The sequence below is a fragment of the Thalia democratica genome, chromosome 8 (assembly GCF_965202585.1).
Source record: "Thalia democratica chromosome 8, ktThaDemo2.hap1.1, whole genome shotgun sequence".
Taxonomy (NCBI): domain Eukaryota; kingdom Metazoa; phylum Chordata; class Thaliacea; order Salpida; family Salpidae; genus Thalia; species Thalia democratica.
In genome coordinates, this window is record NC_139172.1 from 1,313,516 (window position 1) to 1,330,525 (window position 17,010).

General features: G+C 28.2%; 3 protein-coding genes across 3 annotated transcripts; all 3 read right to left on the minus strand.

Moving 5' to 3' along the window:
- Positions 1-3,187: 3,187 nt before the first annotated feature.
- LOC145842248 (nuclear RNA export factor 1-like) lies at positions 3,188-5,101 on the minus strand. The gene is made up of 3 exons (XM_082949667.1): positions 5,067-5,101; positions 4,311-4,781; positions 3,188-4,181 (listed from the first exon to the last, which is right to left on the minus strand). The coding sequence occupies exons 1-3, from the start codon at positions 5,099-5,101 to the stop codon at positions 3,188-3,190; spliced, it is 1,500 nt and encodes a 499-aa protein (XP_082805793.1).
- A 3,245-nt stretch (positions 5,102-8,346) lies between these two features.
- Positions 8,347-10,260, minus strand: LOC145842249 (nuclear RNA export factor 1-like). The gene is made up of 3 exons (XM_082949668.1): positions 10,226-10,260; positions 9,470-9,940; positions 8,347-9,340 (listed from the first exon to the last, which is right to left on the minus strand). Exons 1-3 carry the CDS (start codon positions 10,258-10,260, stop codon positions 8,347-8,349), a joined length of 1,500 nt encoding a protein of 499 aa, XP_082805794.1.
- A 3,245-nt stretch (positions 10,261-13,505) lies between these two features.
- LOC145842250 (nuclear RNA export factor 1-like) lies at positions 13,506-15,419 on the minus strand. Its single transcript, XM_082949669.1, has 3 exons — positions 15,385-15,419; positions 14,629-15,099; positions 13,506-14,499 (listed from the first exon to the last, which is right to left on the minus strand). The coding sequence occupies exons 1-3, from the start codon at positions 15,417-15,419 to the stop codon at positions 13,506-13,508; spliced, it is 1,500 nt and encodes a 499-aa protein (XP_082805795.1).
- Positions 15,420-17,010: the final 1,591 nt, after the last annotated feature.

A 17,010-nucleotide genomic window follows, 5' to 3' on the forward strand; every position in this document is an offset into this window, starting at 1 on the left:
CGGTCATAAACTGTTTTCCTTTAAAATAGTTTTTGTTTAACAATTTAAAAGTTTCATTATGAAATCGAAAAAATATACCATTCATGAGGAACGGTCTATAAAGCGTTACAAACAATTTATAAAACCTGAGTTACTGTAGTCTCAAATTTAAATATAAAATAGAATATCATAAGTATAGTATTGAGAAAAACAAACTACTGTTGAATAAATAATTTAAAAACATTGCGATTCAATATTTGTATTCAAGCTAACTTTGTAAATAACCAACTTTCAATTTCATTTTTAAATAACTCAACTTAATTCTATTTAAACTAGTTGTTAATTAAAACCTTTGTTTTCCTAGACGACCCTTGACTTTGTAACATTTCATTTTGTTTTTGTAACGTTTTCTACCACTTTTGTACGATATAGAACATTTTTCTAATGTCTTAGGTTCGTAACAATCTCCGTGATCAACATGATGTAATGAGATGTTAAGTCTTTCATCATGATCATTGTTTTTTTTATGAGATTCTGAAAAATAGTTTGTTTCGACGTTTAGCTAATTTACATGACTAAAAATATTATAAAAACACATTTACCTAGGTAACTTAAAAACTTATATAACTTAATAACGGTAAGAAAAAACATCTTAATAATTTTATAAGAACACTGTAAACATTACCTCTGCTTTTAGGTGGTTTATATAATTGAATACTTTTCTTTTGAACTGTAATGTTTTTCATTTTTGACAGTAAATCTTCCATATTTGTCATTATTTATTTGCGTTATATGTTACTAAGCTGTTCTGAAAATACGCCACTAGTTAGTTTAAGTACAGTCATCTATTCATTTTTCTAAAATACATATATTAAATAAAAATTAGAGACATGTATCATAAAACCATTTTTGTTGTGCAAAAAAGTAAAACATGTTTCAGCTAATACTTATCAACTACTTTTGTTAGCAACTAATTATATCATAAACGTCAATTAAGTAGCTTTAGGTTTTATCAGAGTAAGATAAAAAGTAAGATCAATTAAGTAAGATCAAAAGTTTAAAATTACATAATTAATTTGTGTTAATGTAATTATAAACTGTTAATAACTGTTAAAAACTGTTAAAATTACGAGTAAATTCAGTTTGAAACTTGCTTTGTTATATTTTAAATCCCACAATACTAACTATAAGTAACAAATATAGTTTTATAATTTTTAAAACAATTGTAGTTATAACATCAAACTTTAAAATTATTTAAGTTAAAAGAAGCATAATTAACTTAAGCTTTTAACACAAACTAAATTTTACATAAATTATTATTTGGTGTGCTGCTATAATTAGACTGAATATCTGATGCAATACTACTCTAAAATACTAATTTACAAGTATGATTTAGTTATAAGTACTAAATTATAACTTAAATGTCCTTTCTCGAGAATTTTCTTAAACCTGTCGTCTCAATAACTATAGGTTTTTATATTTACTTATAAACAACTTTGTCATATTAATCTTACATTATATTATAATTATATTTTTTCTAACTATTTTATCAAAGTCATCAAGTGATATCTATCACTTAATACAATACACTTTTAGCTAGCTTTAATTCTAACCTAATCATAATGTAAACTAAAAACAAACAAAAAGTGCCTTGGTTTGTTAACAAAATTAAACTTGTCTGACTTTTTTTGCTTAACTTTTAATAAACAATGAGTTTTTATAAACTTTCATGTATTATTTTTTTCAAAGGTAAAACTATTTTGTTATTGTACTAGCCAAATCATATCTATTTATTTTTAGATACTAAAGTATAATAAAAACATGGTCAACTTTAGAACTTGAACAAACAATTTTTCATATAAAATAACAATATTAAACTTTAAGACTATTCCAGCTAGTAAAAAACTAATTTACGTAAGCTTCCGTACAAACTAAAACTTACATGTTGCTCTCTTGACTGCTAAGCTCAAATGAAAAAAATTTGATAAGTTCAACTATTTATACAAAAACTGCGCCAACTAGTGGCAATTGCGTCAGTATTCGAATATGGCCATTTTTTTGTCTGGCACCAGTACTCAGGGTTAAAACAATAAATAATGCAAGTAACTTCTAGCAACGTTCTGACTTTTTTTGCTTAACTTTTAATAAACAATAAGTTTTTATAAATTTTCATGTATTATTTTTTTCAAAGGTAAAACTATTTTTTTATTGTACTAGCCAAATCATATCTATTTATTTTTAGATACTAAAGTATAATAAAAACATGGTCAACTTTAGAACTTGAACAAACAATTTTTTATACAATTAACAATATTGAACGTACGAAAAAAAAAAGCGCTCAAATATTTGGTCCTAGGACCTGATGTACGAAAAAACCTTTCGGTTATTGAGTCATACACCAGGATACAGTTTAATGTCATGTCCAGGACAGAATACTAAACTTAACTAACTAAATATAACTATTTAAGCTAGTACAAAACTAATTTGCATAAGCTTTTGCACAAATATCGAAAGCCGTCCTCTAGTTTTTGTTTAATTTTATACATGTCAGTCTTATATTCAATAAAAAACTAAATTTTGCCAAATCTCGGTTCAGTTTATTTTCAAACATGACCAATGGGATTTATCAGTGCAAACACTTTTATTTCTTAAAATATTAGACTGTAGTCTAAATTAAACTATTTATCTATAATAATAATAAACTGAAAGTATCCAAACGAAAGTATGATATTTAAAATGATTGAGTTACAGTAAAGCCTTATGTTTTATATTATATGACCTTGATGTTTTAATGCAAATGAAATAGTTTTGGAGTAGGCAATCTAAGTATTATTTTTATATAAAATAATTCATTTATTGTAATTTATTTCTATTGTATTAGATATTATTTTATGATAATTAATACTAAACATCAATTTCTTTGCATAAAAAACTCTTCTATCAAAGGTTTTCGCATTCTTTTCTGCGGATATATCAGTGAAAACTTTTATTTTACTTAGACCATTTTTTAGCTTATACTTATTGATAATATAAAAACTTATTTTTTTTTAATTAAAATTTATTAAAATTGTAAAAGAAAACAACAACAAATAAAAGAGCTCAATTAAAAATTTGTTAAAATCAAGGGAAAAAATAACAAGAAAAGAAGCTTTTAGTTAAGATCGATAGTTCGTTTTAGCTTCTTTGTTTTTATTTTGTTAACAGTATTTTAGAATTGATATGCTTCAAGCGGTATGTGGTTGTTTTTGTGCAGTTCCATAAAATTTCTTCCGGCTTTATCATAATCCCACCCGTTGTTGTGCAGACATTCGTGCGAATATTTCTCGTTCATTCCTGAGTCTTTCATGAAAGTTTTCAACATCTCCGTTCGCACGTCACACGGCGGTCGTGGCAACTGGTTGATTGCGGCCACCTTGGCGGCGTTTTCTTTCTTTTCGGCGACCGATTGGTTCCTGATATGGAGCATGTCGCTCAGTATTGTAAATTTAATTTCAGCGGAAATTGCGCAGGATATGCTTCTGGTGAAGGCGCGAACTTTACCACCGGCTTCTTCAAAAGTGCCGCTGATAACGTAACTGATGAACTCACTAGAGCAGAACGTGACATCACAAACAAAGCTGTCCATGATGTGTTTTGATAAGGGTAGCTTGCGCAACGCTTTCACAATTTCCTCTCTCCCAAAGTTATACTTTTTGGAATCGGACTTATTACAACCGACTCTGACTTTCTGTCGGTTGTTTGGTGTGCACTCCTTGCACACTTCCAAGTATTTTTTCATTGTAGAATCTTTATCATTGCTAGAAATTGTCAAGCTAAACTGTGAATCTTTACAGTAAAAGTTGCTTGCATCATCTGAGGTTTTTACTTTGTCAAGGCAACTGAATAAGTTTTTGACATGATTGATGAACACTTCTTTTGCACTATCAGAAAGCAGCATAAAGTTGCTTCCCATAGTTTTTGGTATTTCATACTCTGCAACATCTATTTTAACTGGAGGCTCATAATCTCTGCAGTTAAGTTTGATCAAGTCTGGAAAGAGTTTTCGCCAGTTGCTTATATCATTTACAGTTGCATCTTGACTGCTATCGTATAACTTAAGCTCAATTAAATTCCAATCTCTTAATGCTTTCAAATCTTTTACGATTTTAATGTGATTTTCAGAAACTGAGAGACGGTTAATATTGGGAAACATATCAATGAGGCTGTTTTTGAGAAAGCCAATTGATTTATAACTTAAGTTATTTTTTTCTAAATTTAATGTTGTGATTCTTTTATTTTGATCACTTCCTCTGAACAGCGAATCTAATGTTTTTACAATAATTGTAAAATACTCGCTTCTATGCAGGTTAATTCTGATACCTTGCTTCTTCAGAGTTTTGTCAAAGCTGAGACCGCTCAAGTCAAGAACGCCTTGTTCTAAATAGACCCGGCTTTTGATGCACTGCTTAATGCTTTCTAGTTGGTCGTCACGGTATACATCAGACTTTGCTGTGTACCTAACTACTTTCAGCATATCATTACCGAAACTGCTGGTAATTTGACGGTTGCAACTCAACAGCGCATCTGCTTTGCCTTTTCCAAGCACATAGAAACTAGCATCACCGTTGAAAACGTGATACTGCCTGTATTCTATGGGAGCATCAATAATTTTACTCATTTTTTCAATCAATTGAGTTTCAACTTCATCTGCGCCTCGAAATACTTTTATTTGGTACCAGGCGTTTTCTACATCAACTTTTGACTTATTGATGTTGTTGAAGTTGTTTTTGATTGCGGCAGGAGATATTTTGATATTTTCTCTCCTGTCAATTTTAAACTTTCTTATTATTGATCCTCTGTTTCGGCTCAACGGGTCACTGTGAAATTTAATACATTAAAGTTTTGTTTTACAAGGTAGTAAAACCTTGTACTCATAACCAAAACCTTGTACTCAAAACAATTGAATTTTTATTCAATATTATATTTTGATAAATGTTTTAGTTATTTTTATTATTAGTCTTAAGAGTTTACGTATAATAAAAAAGTACAAAAACTTAATATTTCAATTATACGAAAAATAAGTTTAAAAAAAACAAACAACAACTTACAATTTCTTTTTGTGAGCGTATAAGTCTCCCTTCATAATGACACAACCGTCATTATCTATATCATTATTATTTTGTGGTCGTCGTTTTCCAAGGCGGTCATAAACTGTTTTCCTTTAAAATAGTTTTTGTTTAACAATTTAAAAGTTTCATTATGAAATCGAAAAAATATACCATTCATGAGGAACGGTCTATAAAGCGTTACAAACAATTTATAAAACCTGTGTTACTGTAGTCTCAAATTTAAATATAAAATAGAATATCATAAGTATAGTATTGAGAAAAACAAACTACTGTTGAATAAATAATTTAAAAACATTGCGATTCAATATTTGTATTCAAGCTAACTTTGTAAATAACCAACTTTCAATTTCATTTTTAAATAACTCAACTTAATTCTATTTAAACTAGTTGTTAATTAAAACCTTTGTTTTCCTAGACGACCCTTGACTTTGTAACATTTCATTTTGTTTTTGTAACGTTTTCTACCACTTTTGTACGATATAGAACATTTTTCTAATGTCTTAGGTTCGTAACAATCTCCGTGATCAACATGATGTAATGAGATGTTAAGTCTTTCATCATGATCATTGTTTTTTTTATGAGATTCTGAAAAATAGTTTGTTTCGACGTTTAGCTAATTTACATGACTAAAAATATTATAAAAACACATTTACCTAGGTAACTTAAAAACTTATATAACTTAATAACGGTAAGAAAAAACATCTTAATAATTTTATAAGAACACTGTAAACATTACCTCTGCTTTTAGGTGGTTTATATAATTGAATACTTTTCTTTTGAACTGTAATGTTTTTCATTTTTGACAGTAAATCTTCCATATTTGTCATTATTTATTTGCGTTATATGTTACTAAGCTGTTCTGAAAATACGCCACTAGTTAGTTTAAGTACAGTCATCTATTCATTTTTCTAAAATACATATATTAAATAAAAATTAGAGACATGTATCATAAAACCATTTTTGTTGTGCAAAAAAGTAAAACATGTTTCAGCTAATACTTATCAACTACTTTTGTTAGCAACTAATTATATCATAAACGTCAATTAAGTAGCTTTAGGTTTTATCAGAGTAAGATAAAAAGTAAGATCAATTAAGTAAGATCAAAAGTTTAAAATTACATAATTAATTTGTGTTAATGTAATTATAAACTGTTAATAACTGTTAAAAACTGTTAAAATTACGAGTAAATTCAGTTTGAAACTTGCTTTGTTATATTTTAAATCCCACAATACTAACTATAAGTAACAAATATAGTTTTATAATTTTTAAAACAATTGTAGTTATAACATCAAACTTTAAAATTATTTAAGTTAAAAGAAGCATAATTAACTTAAGCTTTTAACACAAACTAAATTTTACATAAATTATTATTTGGTGTGCTGCTATAATTAGACTGAATATCTGATGCAATACTACTCTAAAATACTAATTTACAAGTATGATTTAGTTATAAGTACTAAATTATAACTTAAATGTCCTTTCTCGAGAATTTTCTTAAACCTGTCGTCTCAATAACTATAGGTTTTTATATTTACTTATAAACAACTTTGTCATATTAATCTTACATTATATTATAATTATATTTTTTCTAACTATTTTATCAAAGTCATCAAGTGATATCTATCACTTAATACAATACACTTTTAGCTAGCTTTAATTCTAACCTAATCATAATGTAAACTAAAAACAAACAAAAAGTGCCTTGGTTTGTTAACAAAATTAAACTTGTCTGACTTTTTTTGCTTAACTTTTAATAAACAATGAGTTTTTATAAACTTTCATGTATTATTTTTTTCAAAGGTAAAACTATTTTGTTATTGTACTAGCCAAATCATATCTATTTATTTTTAGATACTAAAGTATAATAAAAACATGGTCAACTTTAGAACTTGAACAAACAATTTTTCATATAAAATAACAATATTAAACTTTAAGACTATTCCAGCTAGTAAAAAACTAATTTACGTAAGCTTCCGTACAAACTAAAACTTACATGTTGCTCTCTTGACTGCTAAGCTCAAATGAAAAAAATTTGATAAGTTCAACTATTTATACAAAAACTGCGCCAACTAGTGGCAATTGCGTCAGTATTCGAATATGGCCATTTTTTTGTCTGGCACCAGTACTCAGGGTTAAAACAATAAATAATGCAAGTAACTTCTAGCAACGTTCTGACTTTTTTTGCTTAACTTTTAATAAACAATAAGTTTTTATAAATTTTCATGTATTATTTTTTTCAAAGGTAAAACTATTTTTTTATTGTACTAGCCAAATCATATCTATTTATTTTTAGATACTAAAGTATAATAAAAACATGGTCAACTTTAGAACTTGAACAAACAATTTTTTATACAATTAACAATATTGAACGTACGAAAAAAAAAAGCGCTCAAATATTTGGTCCTAGGACCTGATGTACGAAAAAACCTTTCGGTTATTGAGTCATACACCAGGATACAGTTTAATGTCATGTCCAGGACAGAATACTAAACTTAACTAACTAAATATAACTATTTAAGCTAGTACAAAACTAATTTGCATAAGCTTTTGCACAAATATCGAAAGCCGTCCTCTAGTTTTTGTTTAATTTTATACATGTCAGTCTTATATTCAATAAAAAACTAAATTTTGCCAAATCTCGGTTCAGTTTATTTTCAAACATGACCAATGGGATTTATCAGTGCAAACACTTTTATTTCTTAAAATATTAGACTGTAGTCTAAATTAAACTATTTATCTATAATAATAATAAACTGAAAGTATCCAAACGAAAGTATGATATTTAAAATGATTGAGTTACAGTAAAGCCTTATGTTTTATATTATATGACCTTGATGTTTTAATGCAAATGAAATAGTTTTGGAGTAGGCAATCTAAGTATTATTTTTATATAAAATAATTCATTTATTGTAATTTATTTCTATTGTATTAGATATTATTTTATGATAATTAATACTAAACATCAATTTCTTTGCATAAAAAACTCTTCTATCAAAGGTTTTCGCATTCTTTTCTGCGGATATATCAGTGAAAACTTTTATTTTACTTAGACCATTTTTTAGCTTATACTTATTGATAATATAAAAACTTATTTTTTTTTAATTAAAATTTATTAAAATTGTAAAAGAAAACAACAACAAATAAAAGAGCTCAATTAAAAATTTGTTAAAATCAAGGGAAAAAATAACAAGAAAAGAAGCTTTTAGTTAAGATCGATAGTTCGTTTTAGCTTCTTTGTTTTTATTTTGTTAACAGTATTTTAGAATTGATATGCTTCAAGCGGTATGTGGTTGTTTTTGTGCAGTTCCATAAAATTTCTTCCGGCTTTATCATAATCCCACCCGTTGTTGTGCAGACATTCGTGCGAATATTTCTCGTTCATTCCTGAGTCTTTCATGAAAGTTTTCAACATCTCCGTTCGCACGTCACACGGCGGTCGTGGCAACTGGTTGATTGCGGCCACCTTGGCGGCGTTTTCTTTCTTTTCGGCGACCGATTGGTTCCTGATATGGAGCATGTCGCTCAGTATTGTAAATTTAATTTCAGCGGAAATTGCGCAGGATATGCTTCTGGTGAAGGCGCGAACTTTACCACCGGCTTCTTCAAAAGTGCCGCTGATAACGTAACTGATGAACTCACTAGAGCAGAACGTGACATCACAAACAAAGCTGTCCATGATGTGTTTTGATAAGGGTAGCTTGCGCAACGCTTTCACAATTTCCTCTCTCCCAAAGTTATACTTTTTGGAATCGGACTTATTACAACCGACTCTGACTTTCTGTCGGTTGTTTGGTGTGCACTCCTTGCACACTTCCAAGTATTTTTTCATTGTAGAATCTTTATCATTGCTAGAAATTGTCAAGCTAAACTGTGAATCTTTACAGTAAAAGTTGCTTGCATCATCTGAGGTTTTTACTTTGTCAAGGCAACTGAATAAGTTTTTGACATGATTGATGAACACTTCTTTTGCACTATCAGAAAGCAGCATAAAGTTGCTTCCCATAGTTTTTGGTATTTCATACTCTGCAACATCTATTTTAACTGGAGGCTCATAATCTCTGCAGTTAAGTTTGATCAAGTCTGGAAAGAGTTTTCGCCAGTTGCTTATATCATTTACAGTTGCATCTTGACTGCTATCGTATAACTTAAGCTCAATTAAATTCCAATCTCTTAATGCTTTCAAATCTTTTACGATTTTAATGTGATTTTCAGAAACTGAGAGACGGTTAATATTGGGAAACATATCAATGAGGCTGTTTTTGAGAAAGCCAATTGATTTATAACTTAAGTTATTTTTTTCTAAATTTAATGTTGTGATTCTTTTATTTTGATCACTTCCTCTGAACAGCGAATCTAATGTTTTTACAATAATTGTAAAATACTCGCTTCTATGCAGGTTAATTCTGATACCTTGCTTCTTCAGAGTTTTGTCAAAGCTGAGACCGCTCAAGTCAAGAACGCCTTGTTCTAAATAGACCCGGCTTTTGATGCACTGCTTAATGCTTTCTAGTTGGTCGTCACGGTATACATCAGACTTTGCTGTGTACCTAACTACTTTCAGCATATCATTACCGAAACTGCTGGTAAGTTGACGGTTGCAACTCAACAGCGCATCTGCTTTGCCTTTTCCAAGCACATAGAAACTAGCATCACCGTTGAAAACGTGATACTGCCTGTATTCTATGGGAGCATCAATAATTTTACTCATTTTTTCAATCAATTGAGTTTCAACTTCATCTGCGCCTCGAAATACTTTTATTTGGTACCAGGCGTTTTCTACATCAACTTTTGACTTATTGATGTTGTTGAAGTTGTTTTTGATTGCGGCAGGAGATATTTTGATATTTTCTCTCCTGTCAATTTTAAACTTTCTTATTATTGATCCTCTGTTTCGGCTCAACGGGTCACTGTGAAATTTAATACATTAAAGTTTTGTTTTACAAGGTAGTAAAACCTTGTACTCATAACCAAAACCTTGTACTCAAAACAATTGAATTTTTATTCAATATTATATTTTGATAAATGTTTTAGTTATTTTTATTATTAGTCTTAAGAGTTTACGTATAATAAAAAAGTACAAAAACTTAATATTTCAATTATACGAAAAATAAGTTTAAAAAAAACAAACAACAACTTACAATTTCTTTTTGTGAGCGTATAAGTCTCCCTTCATAATGACACAACCGTCATTATCTATATCATTATTATTTTGTGGTCGTCGTTTTCCAAGGCGGTCATAAACTGTTTTCCTTTAAAATAGTTTTTGTTTAACAATTTAAAAGTTTCATTATGAAATCGAAAAAATATACCATTCATGAGGAACGGTCTATAAAGCGTTACAAACAATTTATAAAACCTGAGTTACTGTAGTCTCAAATTTAAATATAAAATAGAATATCATAAGTATAGTATTGAGAAAAACAAACTACTGTTGAATAAATAATTTAAAAACATTGCGATTCAATATTTGTATTCAAGCTAACTTTGTAAATAACCAACTTTCAATTTCATTTTTAAATAACTCAACTTAATTCTATTTAAACTAGTTGTTAATTAAAACCTTTGTTTTCCTAGACGACCCTTGACTTTGTAACATTTCATTTTGTTTTTGTAACGTTTTCTACCACTTTTGTACGATATAGAACATTTTTCTAATGTCTTAGGTTCGTAACAATCTCCGTGATCAACATGATGTAATGAGATGTTAAGTCTTTCATCATGATCATTGTTTTTTTTATGAGATTCTGAAAAATAGTTTGTTTCGACGTTTAGCTAATTTACATGACTAAAAATATTATAAAAACACATTTACCTAGGTAACTTAAAAACTTATATAACTTAATAACGGTAAGAAAAAACATCTTAATAATTTTATAAGAACACTGTAAACATTACCTCTGCTTTTAGGTGGTTTATATAATTGAATACTTTTCTTTTGAACTGTAATGTTTTTCATTTTTGACAGTAAATCTTCCATATTTGTCATTATTTATTTGCGTTATATGTTACTAAGCTGTTCTGAAAATACGCCACTAGTTAGTTTAAGTACAGTCATCTATTCATTTTTCTAAAATACATATATTAAATAAAAATTAGAGACATGTATCATAAAACCATTTTTGTTGTGCAAAAAAGTAAAACATGTTTCAGCTAATACTTATCAACTACTTTTGTTAGCAACTAATTATATCATAAACGTCAATTAAGTAGCTTTAGGTTTTATCAGAGTAAGATAAAAAGTAAGATCAATTAAGTAAGATCAAAAGTTTAAAATTACATAATTAATTTGTGTTAATGTAATTATAAACTGTTAATAACTGTTAAAAACTGTTAAAATTACGAGTAAATTCAGTTTGAAACTTGCTTTGTTATATTTTAAATCCCACAATACTAACTATAAGTAACAAATATAGTTTTATAATTTTTAAAACAATTGTAGTTATAACATCAAACTTTAAAATTATTTAAGTTAAAAGAAGCATAATTAACTTAAGCTTTTAACACAAACTAAATTTTACATAAATTATTATTTGGTGTGCTGCTATAATTAGACTGAATATCTGATGCAATACTACTCTAAAATACTAATTTACAAGTATGATTTAGTTATAAGTACTAAATTATAACTTAAATGTCCTTTCTCGAGAATTTTCTTAAACCTGTCGTCTCAATAACTATAGGTTTTTATATTTACTTATAAACAACTTTGTCATATTAATCTTACATTATATTATAATTATATTTTTTCTAACTATTTTATCAAAGTCATCAAGTGATATCTATCACTTAATACAATACACTTTTAGCTAGCTTTAATTCTAACCTAATCATAATGTAAACTAAAAACAAACAAAAAGTGCCTTGGTTTGTTAACAAAATTAAACTTGTCTGACTTTTTTTGCTTAACTTTTAATAAACAATGAGTTTTTATAAACTTTCATGTATTATTTTTTTCAAAGGTAAAACTATTTTGTTATTGTACTAGCCAAATCATATCTATTTATTTTTAGATACTAAAGTATAATAAAAACATGGTCAACTTTAGAACTTGAACAAACAATTTTTCATATAAAATAACAATATTAAACTTTAAGACTATTCCAGCTAGTAAAAAACTAATTTACGTAAGCTTCCGTACAAACTAAAACTTACATGTTGCTCTCTTGACTGCTAAGCTCAAATGAAAAAAATTTGATAAGTTCAACTATTTATACAAAAACTGCGCCAACTAGTGGCAATTGCGTCAGTATTCGAATATGGCCATTTTTTTGTCTGGCACCAGTACTCAGGGTTAAAACAATAAATAATGCAAGTAACTTCTAGCAACGTTCTGACTTTTTTTGCTTAACTTTTAATAAACAATAAGTTTTTATAAATTTTCATGTATTATTTTTTTCAAAGGTAAAACTATTTTTTTATTGTACTAGCCAAATCATATCTATTTATTTTTAGATACTAAAGTATAATAAAAACATGGTCAACTTTAGAACTTGAACAAACAATTTTTTATACAATTAACAATATTGAACGTACGAAAAAAAAAAGCGCTCAAATATTTGGTCCTAGGACCTGATGTACGAAAAAACCTTTCGGTTATTGAGTCATACACCAGGATACAGTTTAATGTCATGTCCAGGACAGAATACTAAACTTAACTAACTAAATATAACTATTTAAGCTAGTACAAAACTAATTTGCATAAGCTTTTGCACAAATATCGAAAGCCGTCCTCTAGTTTTTGTTTAATTTTATACATGTCAGTCTTATATTCAATAAAAAACTAAATTTTGCCAAATCTCGGTTCAGTTTATTTTCAAACATGACCAATGGGATTTATCAGTGCAAACACTTTTATTTCTTAAAATATTAGACTGTAGTCTAAATTAAACTATTTATCTATAATAATAATAAACTGAAAGTATCCAAACGAAAGTATGATATTTAAAATGATTGAGTTACAGTAAAGCCTTATGTTTTATATTATATGACCTTGATGTTTTAATGCAAATGAAATAGTTTTGGAGTAGGCAATCTAAGTATTATTTTTATATAAAATAATTCATTTATTGTAATTTATTTCTATTGTATTAGATATTATTTTATGATAATTAATACTAAACATCAATTTCTTTGCATAAAAAACTCTTCTATCAAAGGTTTTCGCATTCTTTTCTGCGGATATATCAGTGAAAACTTTTATTTTACTTAGACCATTTTTTAGCTTATACTTATTGATAATATAAAAACTTATTTTTTTTTAATTAAAATTTATTAAAATTGTAAAAGAAAACAACAACAAATAAAAGAGCTCAATTAAAAATTTGTTAAAATCAAGGGAAAAAATAACAAGAAAAGAAGCTTTTAGTTAAGATCGATAGTTCGTTTTAGCTTCTTTGTTTTTATTTTGTTAACAGTATTTTAGAATTGATATGCTTCAAGCGGTATGTGGTTGTTTTTGTGCAGTTCCATAAAATTTCTTCCGGCTTTATCATAATCCCACCCGTTGTTGTGCAGACATTCGTGCGAATATTTCTCGTTCATTCCTGAGTCTTTCATGAAAGTTTTCAACATCTCCGTTCGCACGTCACACGGCGGTCGTGGCAACTGGTTGATTGCGGCCACCTTGGCGGCGTTTTCTTTCTTTTCGGCGACCGATTGGTTCCTGATATGGAGCATGTCGCTCAGTATTGTAAATTTAATTTCAGCGGAAATTGCGCAGGATATGCTTCTGGTGAAGGCGCGAACTTTACCACCGGCTTCTTCAAAAGTGCCGCTGATAACGTAACTGATGAACTCACTAGAGCAGAACGTGACATCACAAACAAAGCTGTCCATGATGTGTTTTGATAAGGGTAGCTTGCGCAACGCTTTCACAATTTCCTCTCTCCCAAAGTTATACTTTTTGGAATCGGACTTATTACAACCGACTCTGACTTTCTGTCGGTTGTTTGGTGTGCACTCCTTGCACACTTCCAAGTATTTTTTCATTGTAGAATCTTTATCATTGCTAGAAATTGTCAAGCTAAACTGTGAATCTTTACAGTAAAAGTTGCTTGCATCATCTGAGGTTTTTACTTTGTCAAGGCAACTGAATAAGTTTTTGACATGATTGATGAACACTTCTTTTGCACTATCAGAAAGCAGCATAAAGTTGCTTCCCATAGTTTTTGGTATTTCATACTCTGCAACATCTATTTTAACTGGAGGCTCATAATCTCTGCAGTTAAGTTTGATCAAGTCTGGAAAGAGTTTTCGCCAGTTGCTTATATCATTTACAGTTGCATCTTGACTGCTATCGTATAACTTAAGCTCAATTAAATTCCAATCTCTTAATGCTTTCAAATCTTTTACGATTTTAATGTGATTTTCAGAAACTGAGAGACGGTTAATATTGGGAAACATATCAATGAGGCTGTTTTTGAGAAAGCCAATTGATTTATAACTTAAGTTATTTTTTTCTAAATTTAATGTTGTGATTCTTTTATTTTGATCACTTCCTCTGAACAGCGAATCTAATGTTTTTACAATAATTGTAAAATACTCGCTTCTATGCAGGTTAATTCTGATACCTTGCTTCTTCAGAGTTTTGTCAAAGCTGAGACCGCTCAAGTCAAGAACGCCTTGTTCTAAATAGACCCGGCTTTTGATGCACTGCTTAATGCTTTCTAGTTGGTCGTCACGGTATACATCAGACTTTGCTGTGTACCTAACTACTTTCAGCATATCATTACCGAAACTGCTGGTAAGTTGACGGTTGCAACTCAACAGCGCATCTGCTTTGCCTTTTCCAAGCACATAGAAACTAGCATCACCGTTGAAAACGTGATACTGCCTGTATTCTATGGGAGCATCAATAATTTTACTCATTTTTTCAATCAATTGAGTTTCAACTTCATCTGCGCCTCGAAATACTTTTATTTGGTACCAGGCGTTTTCTACATCAACTTTTGACTTATTGATGTTGTTGAAGTTGTTTTTGATTGCGGCAGGAGATATTTTGATATTTTCTCTCCTGTCAATTTTAAACTTTCTTATTATTGATCCTCTGTTTCGGCTCAACGGGTCACTGTGAAATTTAATACATTAAAGTTTTGTTTTACAAGGTAGTAAAACCTTGTACTCATAACCAAAACCTTGTACTCAAAACAATTGAATTTTTATTCAATATTATATTTTGATAAATGTTTTAGTTATTTTTATTATTAGTCTTAAGAGTTTACGTATAATAAAAAAGTACAAAAACTTAATATTTCAATTATACGAAAAATAAGTTTAAAAAAAACAAACAACAACTTACAATTTCTTTTTGTGAGCGTATAAGTCTCCCTTCATAATGACACAACCGTCATTATCTATATCATTATTATTTTGTGGTCGTCGTTTTCCAAGGCGGTCATAAACTGTTTTCCTTTAAAATAGTTTTTGTTTAACAATTTAAAAGTTTCATTATGAAATCGAAAAAATATACCATTCATGAGGAACGGTCTATAAAGCGTTACAAACAATTTATAAAACCTGAGTTACTGTAGTCTCAAATTTAAATATAAAATAGAATATCATAAGTATAGTATTGAGAAAAACAAACTACTGTTGAATAAATAATTTAAAAACATTGCGATTCAATATTTGTATTCAAGCTAACTTTGTAAATAACCAACTTTCAATTTCATTTTTAAATAACTCAACTTAATTCTATTTAAACTAGTTGTTAATTAAAACCTTTGTTTTCCTAGACGACCCTTGACTTTGTAACATTTCATTTTGTTTTTGTAACGTTTTCTACCACTTTTGTACGATATAGAACATTTTTCTAATGTCTTAGGTTCGTAACAATCTCCGTGATCAACATGATGTAATGAGATGTTAAGTCTTTCATCATGATCATTGTTTTTTTTATGAGATTCTGAAAAATAGTTTGTTTCGACGTTTAGCTAATTTACATGACTAAAAATATTATAAAAACACATTTACCTAGGTAACTTAAAAACTTATATAACTTAATAACGGTAAGAAAAAACATCTTAATAATTTTATAAGAACACTGTAAACATTACCTCTGCTTTTAGGTGGTTTATATAATTGAATACTTTTCTTTTGAACTGTAATGTTTTTCATTTTTGACAGTAAATCTTCCATATTTGTCATTATTTATTTGCGTTATATGTTACTAAGCTGTTCTGAAAATACGCCACTAGTTAGTTTAAGTACAGTCATCTATTCATTTTTGTAAAATACATATATTAAATAAAAATTAGAGACATGTATCATAAAACCATTTTTGTTGTGCAAAAAAGTAAAACATGTTTCAGCTAATACTTATCAACTACTTTTGTTAGCAACTAATTATATCATAAACGTCAATTAAGTAGCTTTAGGTTTTATCAGAGTAAGATAAAAAGTAAGATCAATTAAGTAAGATCAAAAGTTTAAAATTACATAATTAATTTGTGTTAATGTAATTATAAACTGTTAATAACTGTTAAAAACTGTTAAAATTACGAGTAAATTCAGTTTGAAACTTGCTTTGTTATATTTTAAATCCCACAATACTAACTATAAGTAACAAATATAGTTTTATAATTTTTAAAACAATTGTAGTTATAACATCAAACTTTAAAATTATTTAAGTTAAAAGAAGCATAATTAACTTAAGCTTTTAACACAAACTAAATTTTACATAAATTATTATTTGGTGTGCTGCTATAATTAGACTGAATATCTGATGCAATACTACTCTAAAATACTAATTTACAAGTATGATTTAGTTATAAGTACTAAATTATAACTTAAATGTCCTTTCTCGAGAATTTTCTTAAACCTGTCGTCTCAATAACTATAGGTTTTTATATTTACTTATAAACAACTTTGTCATATTAATCTTACATTATATTATAATTATATTTTTTCTAACTATTTTATCAAA